The sequence below is a fragment of the Lepisosteus oculatus genome, chromosome 2 (genome assembly GCF_040954835.1).
Source record: "Lepisosteus oculatus isolate fLepOcu1 chromosome 2, fLepOcu1.hap2, whole genome shotgun sequence".
In the NCBI taxonomy this organism is placed as follows: Eukaryota; Metazoa; Chordata; class Actinopteri; order Semionotiformes; family Lepisosteidae; genus Lepisosteus; species Lepisosteus oculatus.
The window spans coordinates 58426536-58445934 of NC_090697.1; the positions used below are offsets into that span (position 1 = coordinate 58426536).

Sequence of the window (19399 nt, forward strand, 5' to 3'; positions counted from 1 at the left end):
AACCTCACTATTTCAAGACATCACACAGAGGAAGAGGAGTAATTGTGCAAATGTTTAATGAACAAAATACCATTTTATTTTTGTAATATACTTTAACATAATAATAATAATAAACTTTATTTTATATAGCGCCTTTAAAGGTGGCTTCTCAAAGCGCTTTATAGGATGACAACAACAATAAATAAGAAGAATACACAAGATAAAACACAATTACTATAAAGAGGAGACCGTGGATGGTGGTACTAAGAAAAGCCGAGGGGTGAAGAATGAAACCAGTTAAGTAAAGGCTTTTCTGAAGAAGAGGGTTTTGAGTCTGGATTTGAAGGAGTTTAGAGAAGGTGACTCTCTGATATCCTTGGGAGAGAGTTCCAGAGCTTGAGGGCATAACAGGAGAAGGCCCTGTCACCCATATAATGTAGACGGGCTTGGGGGACAGTAAGGAGAGCAGAATTAGAAGAGCGAAGGTTGCGAGGTGGGGAGTAGGGAGATAATAGTTCAGACAGGTACTGAGGTGCCAAGCCACGCAGAGCCTTATAGGCGAGCATGAGGATTTTAAAGTCTACACGGAATTTGACCGGAAGCCAGTTCAAAGACTCCAGGATAGGAGTAATGTGAACACTTGCACTAGACGTGGTCAGGATTCTGGCTTCTGAATTTTGGACATCCTGCAGTTTGTTCAGAGTAGATTTAGTAGAGTAGATTTAGCGAGTAGAGCATTACAGTAGTCAATTCGAGAGAACACAAATGTGTTGATCAGCTTTTCAGCCACAGTTAGTGATAGATATTACTATCACTATCATGCAGAAAGAACGTGTTTTTAATCTTTTTTCATTTTTGTAGTGTTGATGTAGGCTGCCAGGTAAGTAACATATTCGCCTGACTTTAATTCAGCGAAGGAGGTGTGCCGAAATAGGGGCCGCTGCTGATCATCGTAAAGCAGCCAGTCTCCATTCAGCTTAATACACAGAACCATATGGTTTGAGTCTGCAGTGATGATGCCAAGCAGGAGAAACTGAAGTTCAAACGTCCTGAAAGAGAAAGAAGGAAGAACCTCAATTATCCCAAAGAAATTTTACATCAAGCATTATGATTGTCAATTTTCCTCCCCTTCATTTGCAGTCATGGCTTTTATTCTTATTCCTTGAAGTTTGCTTTAGCACCAGGTTGATTTCTACTACATTTATGTTTTGTTGGTTTTAAAAGTTACCTTTCGTAACAGTCGCAAACATCGGATTCAGGAAAGGCATTTATTCTTCCTTCCACATCCACTAAAATGAGTGTAGGATTAAGTTTTGTTCCAAGGGCCATAACATCACCAAAGTCTTCAAATGCACTGTTGTATTTAAAGAAATAAGTGGTTCATTAGTTAAAAATATTTGTTATTTAATCATCAATAGAAATTTTGAGAATCTACCCATAGCTTTCCAGATGGCAATCAGATGTCAGAAATGATTAAATGAGATGAAATGCTTCCATAGATTAGAACAGAGTTTAGAGCTTCCATACATAATAATAATAATAATAATGAATAATAATTGCTTACACTTATATAGCGCTTTTCTGGACACTCCACTCAAAGCGCTTTACAGGTAATGGGGACTCCCCTCCACCACCACCAATGTGCAGCTGGATGATGCGACGGCAGCCATAGTGCGCCAGAACGCTCACCACACAGCCATCAGTGGGGAGGAGAGCAGAGTAATGAAGCCAATTCATAGATGGGATGAATATAAATAAGGATGAAGACAGATTTTGAATTCCCAACGATAAATGTCAGCTATATTTCAGGATAAATATTTATCTTCCAATACAGATAATGTACCAATATAATATTTGTATTTTTTTTACAATGTACTAATATATTTTTAAATAGTTCACTAGTTGAATCATTGCAATAAAGTCACTAACACCCGTTATGGTACTTGAAGATGAAAGACGCTATTAGACTGATGTAATGCTAATTTCATATTCATCCTTTAATTCCTTTGTCACGTGTGGCACCTGTTTGTGCTACTTAGCCGAATCAAAACATTTATGCCCTTTCTGTAACTGCGTTTTAAAAAACTAAAATAACTTAAATTTTACTTTACCTCAGCGTCATCTTGAAAATGGCATCTTCAAGGTCTGGACTTTGTCGTTCATTGTCAAAATAAAGAGTTGCAATTCTCAGGTTTTTAAGATTTGGAAGGTGATCCTTAACATGGCCACGAATATTAATATATTCACCATCAAAAAAATTAGTTTTATCATTGCTGAGGATTTCTAGATTCAGAATCCATAGAATTTTAGCTTCATTATACTGTGAGAAGTCTATAAATGTCATAACTGCCATGATTATGGGGTCCATAAGCAAAAGATCTCTTATCTGGGGTTTGGTTTTGTAGACTATATGCAAACCTGTCAAAAGTGAGTCTAGAACACAGGTATTTGACAGCTTCAATCCTTTATACTGGCCACCACATAATATGTAATTAAATGTTTCCTTTGTTAATAACTGAGGATCATCAAATGGTGAATCTTGTAAAAATCTGTAAAGAATAAAAAAAGGATTCTGTAAATATTTTACAACAACTGAATAACATAGTATATTAATTAATAAGCCATGAAGCCTTGAAGCCTTTCCAATAGTTTTAAACCAAGAAGAAAAGAAACACTGAATGATTTTCATTACCTCTAAAAAAAATATTTTCACAAAATGTTCTGCCACACGTTTAGTGATTATTTAACCTCAAAGAAACAAGACAACCAAATAACCACTATCAAGTTTAATGGCACTAAAATATTCCTATAATCCTACCTCATATTTTACCTAAGGCTTTAAGACTGCACAATAGAATAATGTACCAACCTCAAATTGTTTCTCTTGACTTCAGCTGTAAAGAAAGGAAAATTAAATCATATTAGATGTGTATTATTATTGTGCCGGGTGGGATACCATGCCAATACATCACAGGGCAGACAGAAAACTCACACCAGAGACCGTTTTCTCTGGAAGCACTTAACCTATCAGTTTGTCTTTTGATTGCGGGGGGGAAAGTGGAGCATCTGGAGGAAACCCAAGTGAAGTAGAACATACAAGCTCCACACAGACAGCGCCAGCACTCCAGGAATTGAATGCAGGGCCCTGGTGCTGTGAGACAGTAATGAAAACCACTGTGCTGCCCATATTTATAATTTATTATAATATTTACTGTAGGTGGTTTGGACCTTAACAGTTCTCTTTTCAATAGGTTCAAAAACAGTGGAACAAGAAAATCTGTTTCAGACCTAAACCTGGGACAAAAATTCATCTTTCAGCAGGGAAATGATGAAAAGCACAAGGCCAAGAGACCACAGAAGTGACTCAAAAAATTAAATAAAAGAATGTTTCTGAGTGGCCAATTCCTTACCTATTTCAATTCTATGGAAATATTGAGAATCCATGGAAAAACTTGAAAAGAGCTGTAGAGAAACAACTCTATATAATGGGAGAGAGCTTGAGCAGATCTGCCAAGAAACATGGGCAAAAACATTGCACCAAATCAGTGTGCAAAGCTGGTAGAGAGCCAAAAAGACTAACAGCTACAATTGCTGACAAATGTGCTTTCGTCTCAGTTCACAGATCTGAATACTTATGGAATGAACATATTTAATTTTTTTTCTGTTTAGTTTTTGCTGATGTTTACTGTAACTTATCTTTCCCTTAGAAGTCTTCAGTGTGAATAAAATATTGAAAAAATGTATATCCATCATCACCATCTCACAAAATAGGACAAAAAAAAGGACACCAAAGGAAAATGTTTGCAAAGTACTGTGTTATCGACATTTTTATTTTATTTTAAGGATAACAATTTTCTCCTTTTCATTATACATTTTTTGGGGGTTTAAAAAAAATGTGGAGCAGGTGTGTCACCCGATCAAAAAACTTTTTAGGAGCATTGTAGGAGCACTGTATTATCATTTCAAACAATGTTTGAGCAGACAACACTGGAATGCAAAATCCTACCCATACCGATTCCGTACTAGTCCTGACAACCTACACTAACAATGTGTGCAGTGAATCAACATGACAGCAAATGAACAGTTCTGCATGCAGTTCAATTTTGTTTAGAGTTCAAGTCCATTTTAAAGGTATTCACACATAGTAAGCAAATAAGGATTTTCCTCACAGATATCTACAGGATTCAATTAGATAAAACAGTGTCCTAAAAATTATTTTTTCATTTGTAAAAGACCATGTTAAATTTTTTCATAGCACTAGGAATTGACAGTTGTTTTTAGAGGCTCAAATTGAGGGGTTCAGGAGCTACTTTGTGAGGCTCAGAGTGAAAGACAGGTGAGTGAGACTCCTCATAGTGTGCTGGGAGACATGAGTTGAAGAAGCGGGCCACTATCTACTGTAGGTTGTTAAGCAGGGGCATTTGGAATGCTCTGGGCAGATGCAGAGCTCATGGAAGTGCTAGGGTGGCCTTGGAGAGGAAATCTGTTGTGAGCTGTTTACTCTAATTTCATCTCATCTCAAGCTACATGAATCTCATTGAATTTCTTTTACACGAGCCTCCAATCCTACAGTATGTTACTGGGCTGAACAATGTATATTAAGGCTCTGCCAATACTAACTTAATAACTTCACACACACTCCTGCAAGGCTTTCCTTATAAAGCCTTGTAATTCTTTATTTCACTGAGAACACTCTTTACAAGACATCCTGTGAGAAGGTAGTCTTCCTGTGCTGTAATAAAGCCTATCAACTCTACTCTGCTGTCTCTGCGTTGCCTAGCCTAAACTCCTGTGCCTTCATGTCTGAGGCACAGAGGGGTGTGAAGGAGAACCAGTGAGAGGTAAGAGAAGATGAGTGCTTGCAGATTATAATAATTAAGATCATAATCTAAAAATTACAATGACAGGGAATGTTATCCAATGTTATCCAAGACACCATTGATAGATAGGTTGTCATAAATAGTTACAAATACTCGCCATAAGCAAAAGAGGCTTTACCTTGTGATCTGAGATCATTCCAGAGTTTCTCTTTAGAGCTAAAGAGAGAAAACAAAACTTTCAATGTAATTCTACCCTTTCTAAATATATATATATTTTTTTAAAATATATATTTTTAGACTATATTTTTTACTGTTTTCATAATCATATAATTCTGCACTGCTCTTTCGCACAGGTGAGTTTGTTTAAGGTATGATATCCACACAAATAAAAATCATACCCTACCACTTCATTTTCACAGTGGTCAGTGTCACTCCATGAAGTACAGTGGCTCATACATTAACTGTTTTCTCACCACTAAATTCTTATTTGCGTGTTTACAAAGCAGCAATATATCTGTATGTGAATTGGTATAAAACGCAGTAGTACCTGTCAATTAATGCAATCTTCCAATTTTTTGCACAGCTACTCCAATCAATCGTGATTATTTTGGATATTGAATAAAAGTTTAAAGCTTTTCTCCAAGTGAATTTGTACAATATATTAAACAAAAGCTAAGCAGGGATGTACTGTACTAATTCATACACTTTTTGTACTTAACTATTGAAGAGACAAACTGTTCAAACTTTTAGCAATCAGTGTAAGAATTACTGTGTTAGGAATGATAACATTTTGCTTTTCATAGAATTGAAGTAACCGCAAGTAGATCACCAGCAATTTTCAAGCTCAAAAACTACTTAGTTCATGTCAGTGTTTTTTTTTTCAAGCCATGCTTTTTAAAAGCTTTAAGACATATTGAAAAAAAAAGTACCGAAAGGTTAAAGCACGTACTACAAACATTTCTAGACGGGTGCTGTGTGAAATAGACAAGGATTACTAAATAACAAGTCCGATAAACATCACAAACACGAAAAACATATTTTAAAATCTGTCCAAAGAAATATTCATACCTTGCAGAATTTGGATCCATGTCTTCAGCCTGAATGTTAAATTTGCAGGCTGCCTGGCCTATTTCCTGTTTCTTCTTATGTTTAAACTGTAAAGATTTATGATGCACGACATGTTCAAAACCAAAGTTTAGCTTTGTGTAAAAACAGCTGGAAGGTACTACATTTGTTCTTGTGAGCAGTAGTGCATTCACATAAATACCTTTGTTAGCTTAGACAACTTTGAATGAAGGTTCCGAAACTGAGAACAGAAAGAAAATGGGAAAAAAATGCCATAGGAAGTGACGTATTCCAGCTAGAGCTGCCAGTATGATTCTAAAACACAAGATATCTTCAGAAAAGATTCACCTGCACTGTTATGCAAAAGCCTTAGACATTTTACTTGGCTCTAATCTTTTCCTGTTTCCTGTAGAACTAGTTTGGAGAAAATCTTCCACTGGTATTTTGTTTTACATCTAAAAAGATAATACTGATCTACTGTATCTGTATTTTGCAGTACAAATGGAAGACTTTTAACTTTATGTGTAGAAAGAGATACATGATAGTAATGACTATGAACACCTAATAATGAGTCAATTAGATTTGGTTGGTAAGAGTGATGGATCATCTGCTTTATAGTGGCTGTTCATTGTTGTGATGGAGTTTTTTAAGATTCTCATCTATGTGAATTCAAGATTTTTTAATGACAAGCTTAGTTTATTCCCACCCAAACTAACCTGTATTTATAGCAGTATTAGTTGTTACAGTAGTAAAAAACACTAGTCTTTGTGTAAGTTGTTGATGTGCATACCATAAAAATACTGTAACTCCTTTTAATGTTGGGATATCTACAGTAAGTCTCTTGTATAGTAGTGCAACTGTGTATATTCCCCCCAGAATAGAGTTCACAATAAGCAAAAAATAGATGAAAATGTTATCATTTATCATTGATCAGTCCATTTACAGTATTTCACAATTCATAATTTTAGAAATCACAGTGACTCAAATAAACACAAATAAGGAGTACTCTATGGCCAGACAGCAGCAAATGTATAATACAAAATGAATTCTAAAACATATCCCTAACATGGTTAAAAAATGTCCTTAACATGTCATTACATAAAAACTTGATGTTTTTTATTTATATCATGACTGATAAATTTTAAAATCTGTAGAGAGATTTTACAATGATCAATAATCAGCACAAATCATGTCGGCAATCCTCTACATGTTTCAAGTTATTTCTGAAAATACCACTTGAAATTTAATAGCAACCTAAGATTTCTAAGCATTTATGTTTGCAGCTTTTCCCACTAGACTTCAGAAAAGAGGATGTTAAATAATGATTACAATTGGTGCTTAAGAAGAAGAAAAAATGTTTTGGACTTTCTTGGTCATACTGGGAGCAATATTATTCTCTATGACACTTGGATTTTTTTTTAATATTGTCCAGTTCAAATTCACTGTGTTGGACAGGACTGGCAGCATTAACTAATATGCATAAAAAGAAGACACAAGATAAAACACAATTACACTACACAGAGGAGACTGTGGATGGTGGTACTAAGTATAGTAGGAGCAGAGGGGTAAAGAATAGAACCAGTTAAGTAAAGGCTCTTCTAAAGAAGAAGGTTTTGAGTCTGGATTTGAAGGAGTTTAGAGAAGGTGACTCTCTGATATTCTTGGGGAGAGTTCCAGAGCTTGGGGGCATAAGAGGAGAAGGCCCTGTCACCCATAGAATGTAGACTGGCTTGGGGGACAGTTAGGAGACCAGAATGTCAGGGAGAGCTCTTTCCGGATCCCATGCAGACGACAATCTGGGGTAGTGGGAGGAAACACGGGGGGAAAAAGGCACTCAGGAGACGGGAATGAAAACAGGGGGGCGTGTCCATGGTGTGCTGGTGGTCGGGGGAGGTTTGGCCGAGGCAAACAATCCAGAAGAAAGTCAAGGGGGAATCCAGTCCAAAACTGGGCGGTCCATCCAAGACAAACAAGATTTAAAAACAAGTACCGGGTCGGAACCGGCACAGGAATGGGAACAGGAACTAAAACCTTAATGGGGCCAGGCGCTTCCAGGTCCCGGACTTGCCTGGTATGGAAACCAATGCAGAGCCCGGAATAGTGTCAGCGTCCGGCTTTTAAGGGGGAACTGAAAAGGGGCTGGAACAAGGAGCAGGTGTGGGAGATAAGAAACAAACAAGGAAGGGCTGGAGCACCCTTAAGAGGAGGGGTTTACGATCGTGACAGAATAAGAAGAGTGAAGGTTGCGAGGTGGGGAGTAGGGCGATAATAGTTCAGACAGGTACTGAGGTGCCAAGCCATGCAGAGCCTTATAGGTGAGCATGAGGATTTTAAAGTCCACATTGAATTTGACAGGCAGCCAGTGCAATGTGATCACTTGCACTAGACCTGGTCAGGATTCTGGCTGCCGAATTTTGGACATACTGCAGTTTGTTCAATGTAGTTTTAGATACCCCAGCGAGTAGAGCATTACAATAGTCAATTTGGGAGAACACAAATGTGTTGATCAGCTTTTCAGCCACAGTTAGTGATAACATAGGGTGTAGTGTAGCGATATTTATGAGGTGAAAAAAAGATATTTTGACAATATGCTGCACATGTGGGTCGAATGTTAAGCCAGAATCGAATATCACCCCCCGGTTTTTCAATTTAGACTGAAGCTCAAGTACAGAACCATCTACACATAGGGTTACAGGATAGGCTTTACAAAGTCGATGAGGGGGTGCCAATAAGCATGAATTCAGTCTTGTCATAGTTAAGATAAAGGAAATTTTGAGTCATCCAAGTTTTTATGTCAGAGATGCAATTAGATAGAATAGAGACAGCCACATCAGTGTCAGGTTTGATATGGAGGTATATTTGAGAAATGACCAAGTGGGAAAATGCAAATGCTGAAGAGCAAGGGGCCCAGTATTGAGCCCTCAGGAACACCAGACTTAACAAGACCAATTTCAGACCTCTGAAAAAAATTAATCTTTAGGATTCTTTTAAGAGCTTAGAATTAAGAATTTAAATTTTGTTGACATATCACCTAGTTTTCTCCTAATCAAAAATTCAATTTTTAGTGCATTTCAAAAACAAAAGATGATTATATATAACCGAAACTCCGATCTGGAACAGAAATGCAATTATTTTCCCAGCAGTACAATTCTATCCTATTTCTGTTCTGATGAATGAATGTGAAGTATAATCTTGCCGGTGTTCTTGTTGGCTTCCATGCGCCTGTGAGCATCAGAGACCTGGTCCATGTTGTAAACACTGTCAATCACAGGCCTAAGAGGAGAGGCTGAGTCTGGAGAGAAGTGTGGAAGAGTCTCCTCTCTGAAGGCCTTCACCAGCGCTGCTTTATACTGGGGAGAAACACAGGAAAGAATCATACAGTCATATATGAGGCATAGATCTCTTACTGAACACCTATCGATTATTAACTAAAATACATGACCATGTGTACCCAACATTTGCTCAATTTAACTTTTTAATGCCATGACCCCTACAAGGTCCACTGAGAAAAATAAAAACTCAGAAGCACCTGATTGTGCGCTTGAATGGCTTACTCACCGATTGACTGGTCAGTAAATTACAGCAAAACATGAGGCGATTGTTTTTCCCAAAATTTTTACTTTTCTCAGCCCCTATCCCCCCTCTCTTAGTATGGAAATGCCAACCGTGAAGTCTGTACCAGCATGAAAGGGATGGTGAGAACCGCTTATCTTCTTCTCCCATGCGCACTGTTGAGAAATTCCCAGTTTTCATACTGCAAGCTACACGGCGCCTGCACTGAATTATGCAGGTCTCACTAAAGACACAGGTTAGAAAGAAGGAGGTAGGAACCTGGGGCTGATTTAAGCCCACTACAATTGTGTACCACACACTACCAACTGTGTACCACAGCCTTTGGGAATCTTAGTCAAGACTGGCAAAAAGCATCATCTAGATTCTTCCAGCAATTGTTTGGCTATGGAGCTCAATCTGCCCTCTAAAGAAGTGTCCATCTTGATTGAGCCCCTCATGAGCCCCACTGAATTGAAAAGCCTTCTACAATGTATAACAGGACTAAGTGCCCTTAGCAAGTTACAGAAGTGACGTCAACCTCCCCCTCTGAAATCTAAACAGTGCAGAACTCTGTCAGAGGAGCTGGTTTTGTGATGCAGCAGAGTACTCCACTGTCTAGAGACAGTTGGGTGTCTGCTAGCGACTACGATTGAATACCATCAGGAGAAGAGCAGAGCTGCCCTCCTCTCTGGTGTCAGGTGATCTTCTCCTGCGGCAGAAGAGCCAGGCTTTCAGAATGGCAGTTTAGGGAGAGATCATTGTGCTGTGCTTTGCAAATACTGATTTTCATCTAAAGATGAATCACCTCAATGAAAGGATTGGTGGCAGTAATGAAACAGTTTGTTTTAGAAAATACACCTCTCCATTCTCTACCTGCTTCATCCAATTCAAGGATTGTGGCGGAGCCGGAGCCTATCCGAGCAAGCCACGGGCACAAGGCAGGGTACACCTGAGACAGGACACCGGACCAGCGCAGGGCAGACACACACACTCACACCAGGGCCTATTATCCCAGAAGTCAATTATCCTACCAGTATGTCTGCAGATTGCGGAAGAAAACTGGGGCAGCCGGAGAAAACTCACACGAACACAAGGGGAATGTGCAAACTCCACACAGATAGCACTCCAGGAATTAAACACAGGACCCCAGCACTCTAAGGCAGCACTGTTATAAATATACTATACACTGTTTATAAAATCATTCTAAATGATTACTTATCAAACATTCTGAAGAATTGATCATTTAGGTCTATTTGGATTCCAGTCATGTACAAAATGTCCCTCTTTACAATGTGCTGACATTTCTTAGACGTACCTCTAACGTGCGGGATCTCAAGAGACTACTGAGAAGCTGTCCTCTTTTGGACAAAAGCTTTCCTAGAATGTCTCCATGTACTTCACTTGCTCCCATTGTCCCGTACACCACCCATCTGCCCTCAGTGCTCAGGCACTTCACATTCTTCTCCCAGACAGACCCAGCAATGCAATCCAGTATGACATCAGCCCCTCCACCTGCAGAAACAAGAAAAGCCACCGTTAAAAGGCAGTAAGCCCTTGTCCTAAAAATCTTTCTTTGCACCATGCAAATCTTCATCTTTGAAAGTCAGACAGAAAAAGGGAAATGTGTGATACAAGGTTTTTCCTTTTTTAAAGAAAGGCGGGTGATATTTTTATCTTTTTTAAAGAAAGGTGGGACACATGAAGTGTGTCCACTCCTATACAATACGTACTGTAAGGTCCTTTGGGATCCTTTTGAAAATCTTTTATAGCAATGCAATGGTTAATAAAATTATTATTATTTGCTGGCAACTCCTTGTTACAGTATGTACAGTATGCTTTTTTTCATGTCTGCATGTGCATGAAGGAATCGTTATAATTTACCATACACTTGCACTTTGAAAAAGTTGAAAATGACGAGATGGGCTCCAGATTTGTAACAGACTAGTTATAAATCTGAGCAGCTAGTAAGCAGTAGCACCCATAGGGGATAATTCTGGAACAGACAACAGGGAATGCAATTTCAGGCACCACTATCTTGTCTCTCTAAGAGTGTTGGAAGTGTCTCAGCTTGATTTTTCCTACCTTATTGTATAATGCACTGTGAAGTATTCTCTACATTAAAGAGTATACAAAGTAACTGACAGGTACTGAAAGTAGCCTGTGAAGGGGGTGTCTGTGTACTGATAGAGATGCTTGACAGTCTGCCATTGACATCACAGTAAGCTTGAGATCGGCCAGTGTTGTATGAGTCAATTTAACAAATATAGCTGCGGTTTAAAGCAGCCACTGCAAAGTAAAACAGCAGGGATATGAAATTCCAGTGGGATTCAAAAGTTAATTGTAAGTTGAGGTGATATTTTCAATCGGCAGCATGAAGGACTGGTTAGGACACTAAACATATGAATGGAAGGCTACAAGTACAGTTCTTGAGTGAGACATTTCCCAGATCTTCCAGCTATTCCGGTACAATACCCAGATGTATCAAGGGATTCAAATGTACGTTACGCTGGATAAAAGCACCAGCCAGCTAAATTAATAATAATTCATTATCAGCAGTTGACAGGATTCAGAGAGAGCTGCCCTTGCTAATGGGTGTGTTTACCTACCCTGTGTGAACTCCAGGGTTTGTTCAGCGAAATCGTCTTCCTTGTAGTTGAATCCAGCTGCTGCCCCCAGTTGTTTTGCCATCTTTAGTTTATCAGGGCTTCCAGCTGTTACTATGGGAACAGCTCCGGCCAGACAGCAGAGCTGAATGGCAGCTGTGCCAACCCCACTGGCTCCAGCATGAATCAGCACTGTCTCCCCCTTCTTCACTTTGGCTATCAAAGACAACGGTGGGCAAATGTTCCAAGACAAATGTTAGAATTTGAAAATCCACATAAAATAAATTGCATTACAATTCAAACTCAGCCGGAAATGAGAGTCAACAGTAAAATGTTTCTCATTAAATAGAACGTTTGCTGAGACATAGCTTGGTGAAATGTATAGTAGGATCTTCCACTGGCAAAAATTGCACAAAGCAATTAATGGCATTAATAAACTGTGTTGCTCTTAATAAATACGTATTATGATCATTAACTTCCAGCAGGGTCAAAACCTTTAAATACAAATGTATTTCAGAACCTCCAGATGCCAATTTCAGATTTAAAAAAAACCTCCAGACTTTGTGATTATGTACATTTCATCTCAAATAAATGTATATTTAATCCCTGCCCTGAAGATTAATTTCATAAAACATTTCCATCCATACTTAATCATCGAGATTGAACCCTTAAAAAGGTTGTTATTACTAAAAGATGTTTTAATTTTTCAAGAACCATGTGAGAGACCTTCATTTTGTTCTCCAACACGAAGATCTACTAGATGGTAACTGGATCTCCTGCACACAACTGGGCCTCCATCCATACCTACGAGATGTAAGAGCTGGAAGGCGGTCAGCCAGGCCTCGGGAATGGCAGCTGCCTGATGGAAGGTGAAATGGCTGGGCACGGGCATGAGAAGCTCCTCTGGTACTGACACGAACTCGGCATACCCTCCTCCAGACAGCAGGGCCATAACCCTGTCTCCTGTGGTCCACAGACCGTGGCATCCCGGCCCCAGTTCAGTCACAATCCCAGCAGCCTCCAAGCCCAGAATCAGACTGGCTCCGGGGGGAGGAGGGTACACGCCTCTTCTCTGTCTCCCGAAACAATACAGACCACAAGTGAAAAACCCACAAACACACACTCCTACACTTAAGCATTGGTTGTCTATGAAATCACATATTCGATACAAAATCTTGTTACTGACTTTCAAGGCTCTAATCAATCTGACTCCATCATACATCTCTGAACTCCTCCATGTTTACACTCTCCCCTGGAGGCTCAGTTCAGTCCTCTACTCATGGTCCCCAGGATAAGTCACAGACATTTGATGACTGTTCCTTCTCTGTCCCTGCTCCCGTGTTGTGAAATGATCTTCCTCAGACTTTACGAGAGACGATTTCTTGAACTCTCTTCAAAACTAAACTTACAATTTACTTTTTCACCAAGGTCTGCATCTGGATTGCCTACAAGTCAATTTGTAAAAACCTGTATGCTCTTCGCTTTGTTTTCTTCATTAACTTTTATTGTACGTTTTCTTGTCTTTATCTTTATTCATGATGTACAGCATCATTGGGTTTGGAAAGATGCTTTATTAATAAAAGTTATTATTATTAAGTGCGGTTCCAGTGCACGACATTATGACCTTAACAATGAGAACCAGAACTGAAAACATAAAATTCAGAACAAAGGTACTTGTTAAATTACTTTTTAACTTAATTTGTGATTAGTTCTTCATTTCTTTGAGGCTATATAAAAAAAATGAAAACTACTAACAGACATCCCACAACATCCGGTATCTTAATCAAGCATGTTCTGTACATTCCTTACTCTTTCTGAAACTACAGGTATGCGAAATGTGTAGTGATTGCATGATGACAGTGAGCAACACTCTGTTAGAGGAAGCCCTGACTAGTTGAGATCAATGAGAATCCCACAGCATGTTTCACACCAACAGAGCTGCTTCTCTTCTCACAACTGGCAGGCCTCTGAAGCTAAGTGGGTATCTCAGTAAGATACAAAAAGAATTATGTGAAAGAGGCATCATAAATCACCGATGTGAGCCTGGTCAGTACCTGGATAGGAGACCTCTTGGGAAAGCTAAGGTTGCTGCTAGAAGAGGTATAAGATGGGCCAGCAGGGGGTGCTCACCCTGCAGTTTGTGTGGGTCCTTATGCCCCAGTATAGTGACGGGGACACTATACTGTAAAAATTGTGCCATCCATTGACTAGATGTAAAACTGAGGTCCTGACTCTCCGTGGTCATTAAAAATCCTAGGGTGCTTCTCGAAAAGAGGACAGGTGTTACCTGGCTGAATTTCCCCCAGCCTTAATCAATCCTGGCCTACTAATAATCCCAATCTTTGAACTCATCACTCAGTTCTCCTCCCCACTGATAGCTGATGTGTGGTGAATGCAGTGGCACACTCTGGCTGCCATCGCATCCAAGTGAGGGTTACACACTGGTGGTGAAGGAGAGTCCCCGTTACGTGTAAAGCGCTTTGAGTGGAGTGTCCAGAAAAGCGCTATATAAGTGTAAGGATTATTATTATACTGTATTTTACCCAGATGGGTGCTGCACTGAAACCTGAAAGTCTTTTGATAACAAACAATACAAACTGCAAGGAATTACTTCCATTTTTTAATTGTATTTTATCTGATGTTTTGGTTCCTTTTGCCCTAAGATCTCATCTGTAGAAACATTTCTAGCAAACAACTATAATGTAATGCCATAGTTTGCACAGGAGCTAAGCCTATGCCCTTGGATTCAAAAACATACAATGTATAACTGGAATGACTCAGCATATTCATTTATCTAGGTATATAATTGAGGTGCCAGAAACAACTCAGTCTGTGTAAGCAATACCCCAAACCAATTATGTTTCCTCAGTTTATAACTGTATTTTTTAGATTAAGCCAAAATTTACCTGAAGCAGGTCGGCTCTGTTTAAACCACTGGCATGAACTCTGATAAGAACTTCTCCTCTTTTAGGTTCAGGTCGGGGCACATACTTTAAAAGCAGGTTTTCCGGGCCCCCTGGCACATCTGAGCATACTGCCAACATATTTTCTCCTGCAACATACAAGACTACTGTCTATTGGATAGGTACACAACCATAAGCAGGGTTACAGAAGAGAGGAAGTCATTAACAACATACTGTAGCTGCATGTTCCCACCACCCTTATATTTATAGGAATACTGCAAATTGTGAATTAAATATTGTCAATGACAAAAATCAAAGACAAATGTTAACATTTATTGTACATTAAACTTATTATTTTTTGTTAATATTGCTTACACGTTTTAATTTTTTTTACCTTTCATTGAAAATATTGCTAGATGTGATTAAAAACATATTTTCACATGCTGTAGATTAAAACATTCATCCTAGTGAAAACATATCTGAGTGTGTATACTAGGGGGTCTTAAATAAAATAAGCAATTAAATTCTTTCAGACATCTGAAACGGCTACACACTTTGGCAATATCCTCCATATACTACACAAGGCCATTTCTTTTTAACTTGTTCTTGTCCAAAGGTAACCACAGACACTTTGCATGGTAAGGTTCCGTATGAATTGGATACGATCACTGCTCATTCCACGTATTCCTGAATTCCACTGCTTAATCTTACTTGCTCTAGTTGTAGATACTGTACAATATATTAATCTAGAACAAGTGCTGTAAATGCCAATCAATCTTCTGCCAGTAATTCTCAGCTCAATACAATGTAATGTAATTCTATTGATAATATACGTTTGTAAGTCATTTCTGTCTAGTGTTAATATCATGCATAATATAAGCATATTGTTTTAGTTCTGTTTTTTTATTTTCTTAAGAATGGAATACTGTAGCTATCTATTTTTTAAGCACAGACTCTGTGCTCTACAAGTGTTAATAAATTGGAATGTTACATTTCCCTTATAACTGTACAGGTTTCGTCTTCTTATAGTACTTACAAAACCTCACAATGCTACCGACGTTTTCAGCTGCAAAAGATGTTTTACAATCTGAAAGATGAAGCAGAATAGAATATCATCGAAAAACACTTCAACGAACTAGAATACTTCCAAACACATGTACACAAAGCCGAAGTCGGGCTTTTACACATACAGTATTTGTCTCATACATTCACAACGCTGAAAAAAAAAACGTTTCCATTAATTAAAACCGTCATTTACTGTTTGTTTGATAAGCATTAGATACATGTATAGAATGTGATCTATATTCAAACAGATCGAATCTATTTATGTTATTGTCATATACTGTATATAGCTCTTTTGCCTTTGACTACTAAGCATGTGTTAAATGAAACTGTTGATTGTTACAATTTGTGAAAAAGTGCTTTATGTTTCACAGACAAAACTTATTTTCGTATTACCGAAACTAAGTTGCTGAATAACAGACTAACTTCTTTAACATACCTGAGTCCTGAGTAATTTGTTGCTACGAATGACAGTATAACTTCTACTTCCCGGTTAACAGCAAACGTCCCTTTTTTCAGAGTCGAGAGTAGACTCCAGGGAATGAATGCAGCTGCAATTTCAGCGCCGCCTGGCGATATTTGTTTTGACCGTCAGTAAATTTGAAAATAAATGACGAATCAAAAACCACTAGATGGCGATGATGCCCCATGAAACGATGATATACCATACTCTATACTAATTATACTTAAACCTCCAGTTTTCTGAGTCTCCTTATCTATTCTTATTTTGTACTTAACACGTGTGATTTTGAAAGCTGTCCTGATTCTACTTTTGGGAAAATGGGGAATGTGAGTAAAAGATTCAAAATAATTAAAGCCATTAAAAATATATACCCAATTGATTTCTTCAGGGGTACTGCTGAGTACCCCTAAAGTATATTTGCTGGGTTTTGATCCAACTGGGTGCTAATTTGTGCTTGTAACTGACTCACTTGCTGGTTTAGCCAACAAACATGCAAATAAATTCTGTATTCATAGCAGTACTGGTGATTAAAGCCCCATTTGGCACAAGAACCAGCAGACACTGGGGTACTCCAGGACCAGGACTGAGAACCACAGACCAGAGGATATGAGTGAAAAGTCCTGAGAAGAGAATTGAAAACGGAGAATTTGTGGCACGCTTGTAATTGAGGGATTGTGGGTCTCCGGAATAAGTGACCAACTGCATATTGTCAAGGCTAATTTAAGAAATGTCTGGATGAGAATTAGAAACCTAAGGAGCTACAAGGGCTTGTCATTGGTAACCTTTCTCATGTTCTAATGACCCCAGCAATATGTTTTAAAGCGAACATCTCCTATAACAACGGTACTGGGATTAAATCCCGTGTATCTAAAGAACCTGTTCTTGGTCACATGACCATGCCCCTCATTTTGTTTCCACATGAATGGCTTCAAACATAAAAAGACCACATTACACTTTGTTTACAAGTCCAAGTGCCATGGCAGCAAATCCATTTTTACAGAAAGGCATCTGCTTAGATTCTACATTTCAATAAGCAGGTATCAAAGATACATTACACACCTCAATGTGTAGAGAGAAAAAGCGTCCGAGGTTGCATTTAAATTTAGGTAAGTGCTTTTTAATAAAATCAGAAGTTGATTTTTTTAGTGGCACTGTTTGTTAAATTGTATTTTTGAAAATACCATTTTTAGCATTTATCAATGATCTTAAGTTTTGTTCTGTATTTCTTTTAATTGTCTACCTACTTGTAACATTGCACAAAATTGAGGCACAATCCTTTAGTATTAATATACCTCTACACCAGTAGGCAAGATATTTTTATCAAGTGTATAATTTTTGTAAATAAGACCAATTTCCAGTGTTCTGAATTTTAAACAAAATGATCAATGAACAAATATTAACATGCCTTAAGAAACTACTTTATCAGTTTAATTACAATGCTCATGACTTGAAAGACATAGACTGTGAACATTTTCTTCCACGATAATGTTGCATTTTAATTAGCATATTCCATTTTAACAGCAAAGACAAATATATTCCCATTTTGTGCAGAATTCATTTTCAATGCTAACTTGATAGATTGCATTTAGCCTCCACTTGTTCTGTAATGCAATCAATTAAACTCCCTTTAAGCATCTATGGATAATTTTGGACTAGACTTCAATCAGTAAAAAAAAAACATTTTTCAGCAGTATCTGACACTTCAGAGCTGGAGGAATGCTATTGCCTCTTTCCCACTTTCTGGCTTTGAACCAACATAGCATCGAGTTACGATGCAGTTCGTGTTTCCATAGAAGATGTTAAATGGTCCATCATGTCTGTGTTTAATTCAGTAGGGAAGCAACACCTCTGTTTTACCTCTCCTTCTTTAATCAACAAACACTGCATGTAGAATCACACAGCTCCCAAAAAAATCTGCCCAGAAACCTCAAAACTGCACGTGCATTCTTCATCATTAACCTCAAAGAGCACATCTTCAAGTTGCCAACGCAGGTCCTGGAGAACTGCATTTCTTCCCTTTTTTGTTTTACCCAAGGCTTCCTGAAACTCTGTCACTGTAACTGGGACCAAATGGTCAAATGAACACTTATCTGAAGCATGTGTTCAAGAAGTATCTATAATGCAGGACTAGACACTCTTAATGAAAGGGTTGATAATCCTCGAACATGTAAGACGAAGCAAAATTTGTGTCCATGATTTCTGATGTTACCTGGTTTATTTACTCATCTCGAATTGTGGCAGTGTAGCTTTTACCTGCTTCTTCTGCAATGGCTTTCTTTTCCTTGTAGTTCTGCCATATAACAATACTGCATCAGATGTAATGTCTTTATATGATTTATTGTACAAAGCATCTTGGGTGTTCTTAAAGGTTTGTCTTCAGTAACTATGAGTTTGGATTCCATCTAGTGTGCTCATCAAGAAGGAAATTATACTCTGGTTAATATTCTACTGTTTGATCAATCGATATGGCTTTTTTCATCCTTCAAGAACAGTACAACCAGTTAAAGTGGTTAAAAGGAGTGGAATTGTCCTCTTTAGCACAATATCATGTGGAAGCATATAAACCTATACAAGTGTAATATAATCATTTAAACTGTTTTAAGATTATTTTTTCTCCTTTAACTCTTAGTATCCCAGACTCAAGAGCATCATGCTTAAAAGGACAGTTAATAGGCCAGGATCTGGACTGTCAGCAGATGTAAGGATGATGAACAAAAATTTAGAAGCACGGCTTCAGAAAAAACTGCAGCACATAAACTTCAGGTATAGAGTCGCCTCTGCAGCACTTTATGATGAGACCTTGGTTATTATCAAAGAACACACAAAATTACTCCACTTGAAAGGCAGTGAACCCCGGGCTACTGCTGACAACACAATGAAGGAAATAAGGGAAAAGAAAAAATACATCTCTAATTCGCCATGTTCCTTGGCAGAAGAGTTCAAGAGACAGAG

At 38.3% G+C, this 19399-nt stretch overlaps 2 protein-coding genes across 2 annotated transcripts; both read right to left on the reverse strand.

Annotated features, from left to right (window-relative positions):
• Positions 1-62: 62 nt before the first annotated feature.
• On the reverse strand, positions 63-6317 carry LOC107076949 (uncharacterized). The gene is made up of 6 exons (XM_015343487.2): positions 5868-6317; positions 4978-5015; positions 2849-2873; positions 2091-2528; positions 1208-1333; positions 63-1028 (listed from the first exon to the last, which is right to left on the reverse strand). Exons 1-6 carry the CDS (start codon positions 5885-5887, stop codon positions 818-820), a joined length of 858 nt encoding a protein of 285 aa, XP_015198973.1. The 5' UTR covers positions 5888-6317; the 3' UTR covers positions 63-817.
• A 448-nt stretch (positions 6318-6765) lies between these two features.
• Positions 6766-16511, reverse strand: tp53i3 (tumor protein p53 inducible protein 3). The gene is made up of 7 exons (XM_006625761.3): positions 16424-16511; positions 15959-16009; positions 14926-15071; positions 12824-13091; positions 12023-12235; positions 10732-10928; positions 6766-9214 (listed from the first exon to the last, which is right to left on the reverse strand). The coding sequence occupies exons 3-7, from the start codon at positions 15061-15063 to the stop codon at positions 9020-9022; spliced, it is 1011 nt and encodes a 336-aa protein (XP_006625824.2). The 5' UTR covers positions 15064-15071; positions 15959-16009; positions 16424-16511; the 3' UTR covers positions 6766-9019.
• Between the last annotated feature and the right edge of the window lie 2888 nt (positions 16512-19399).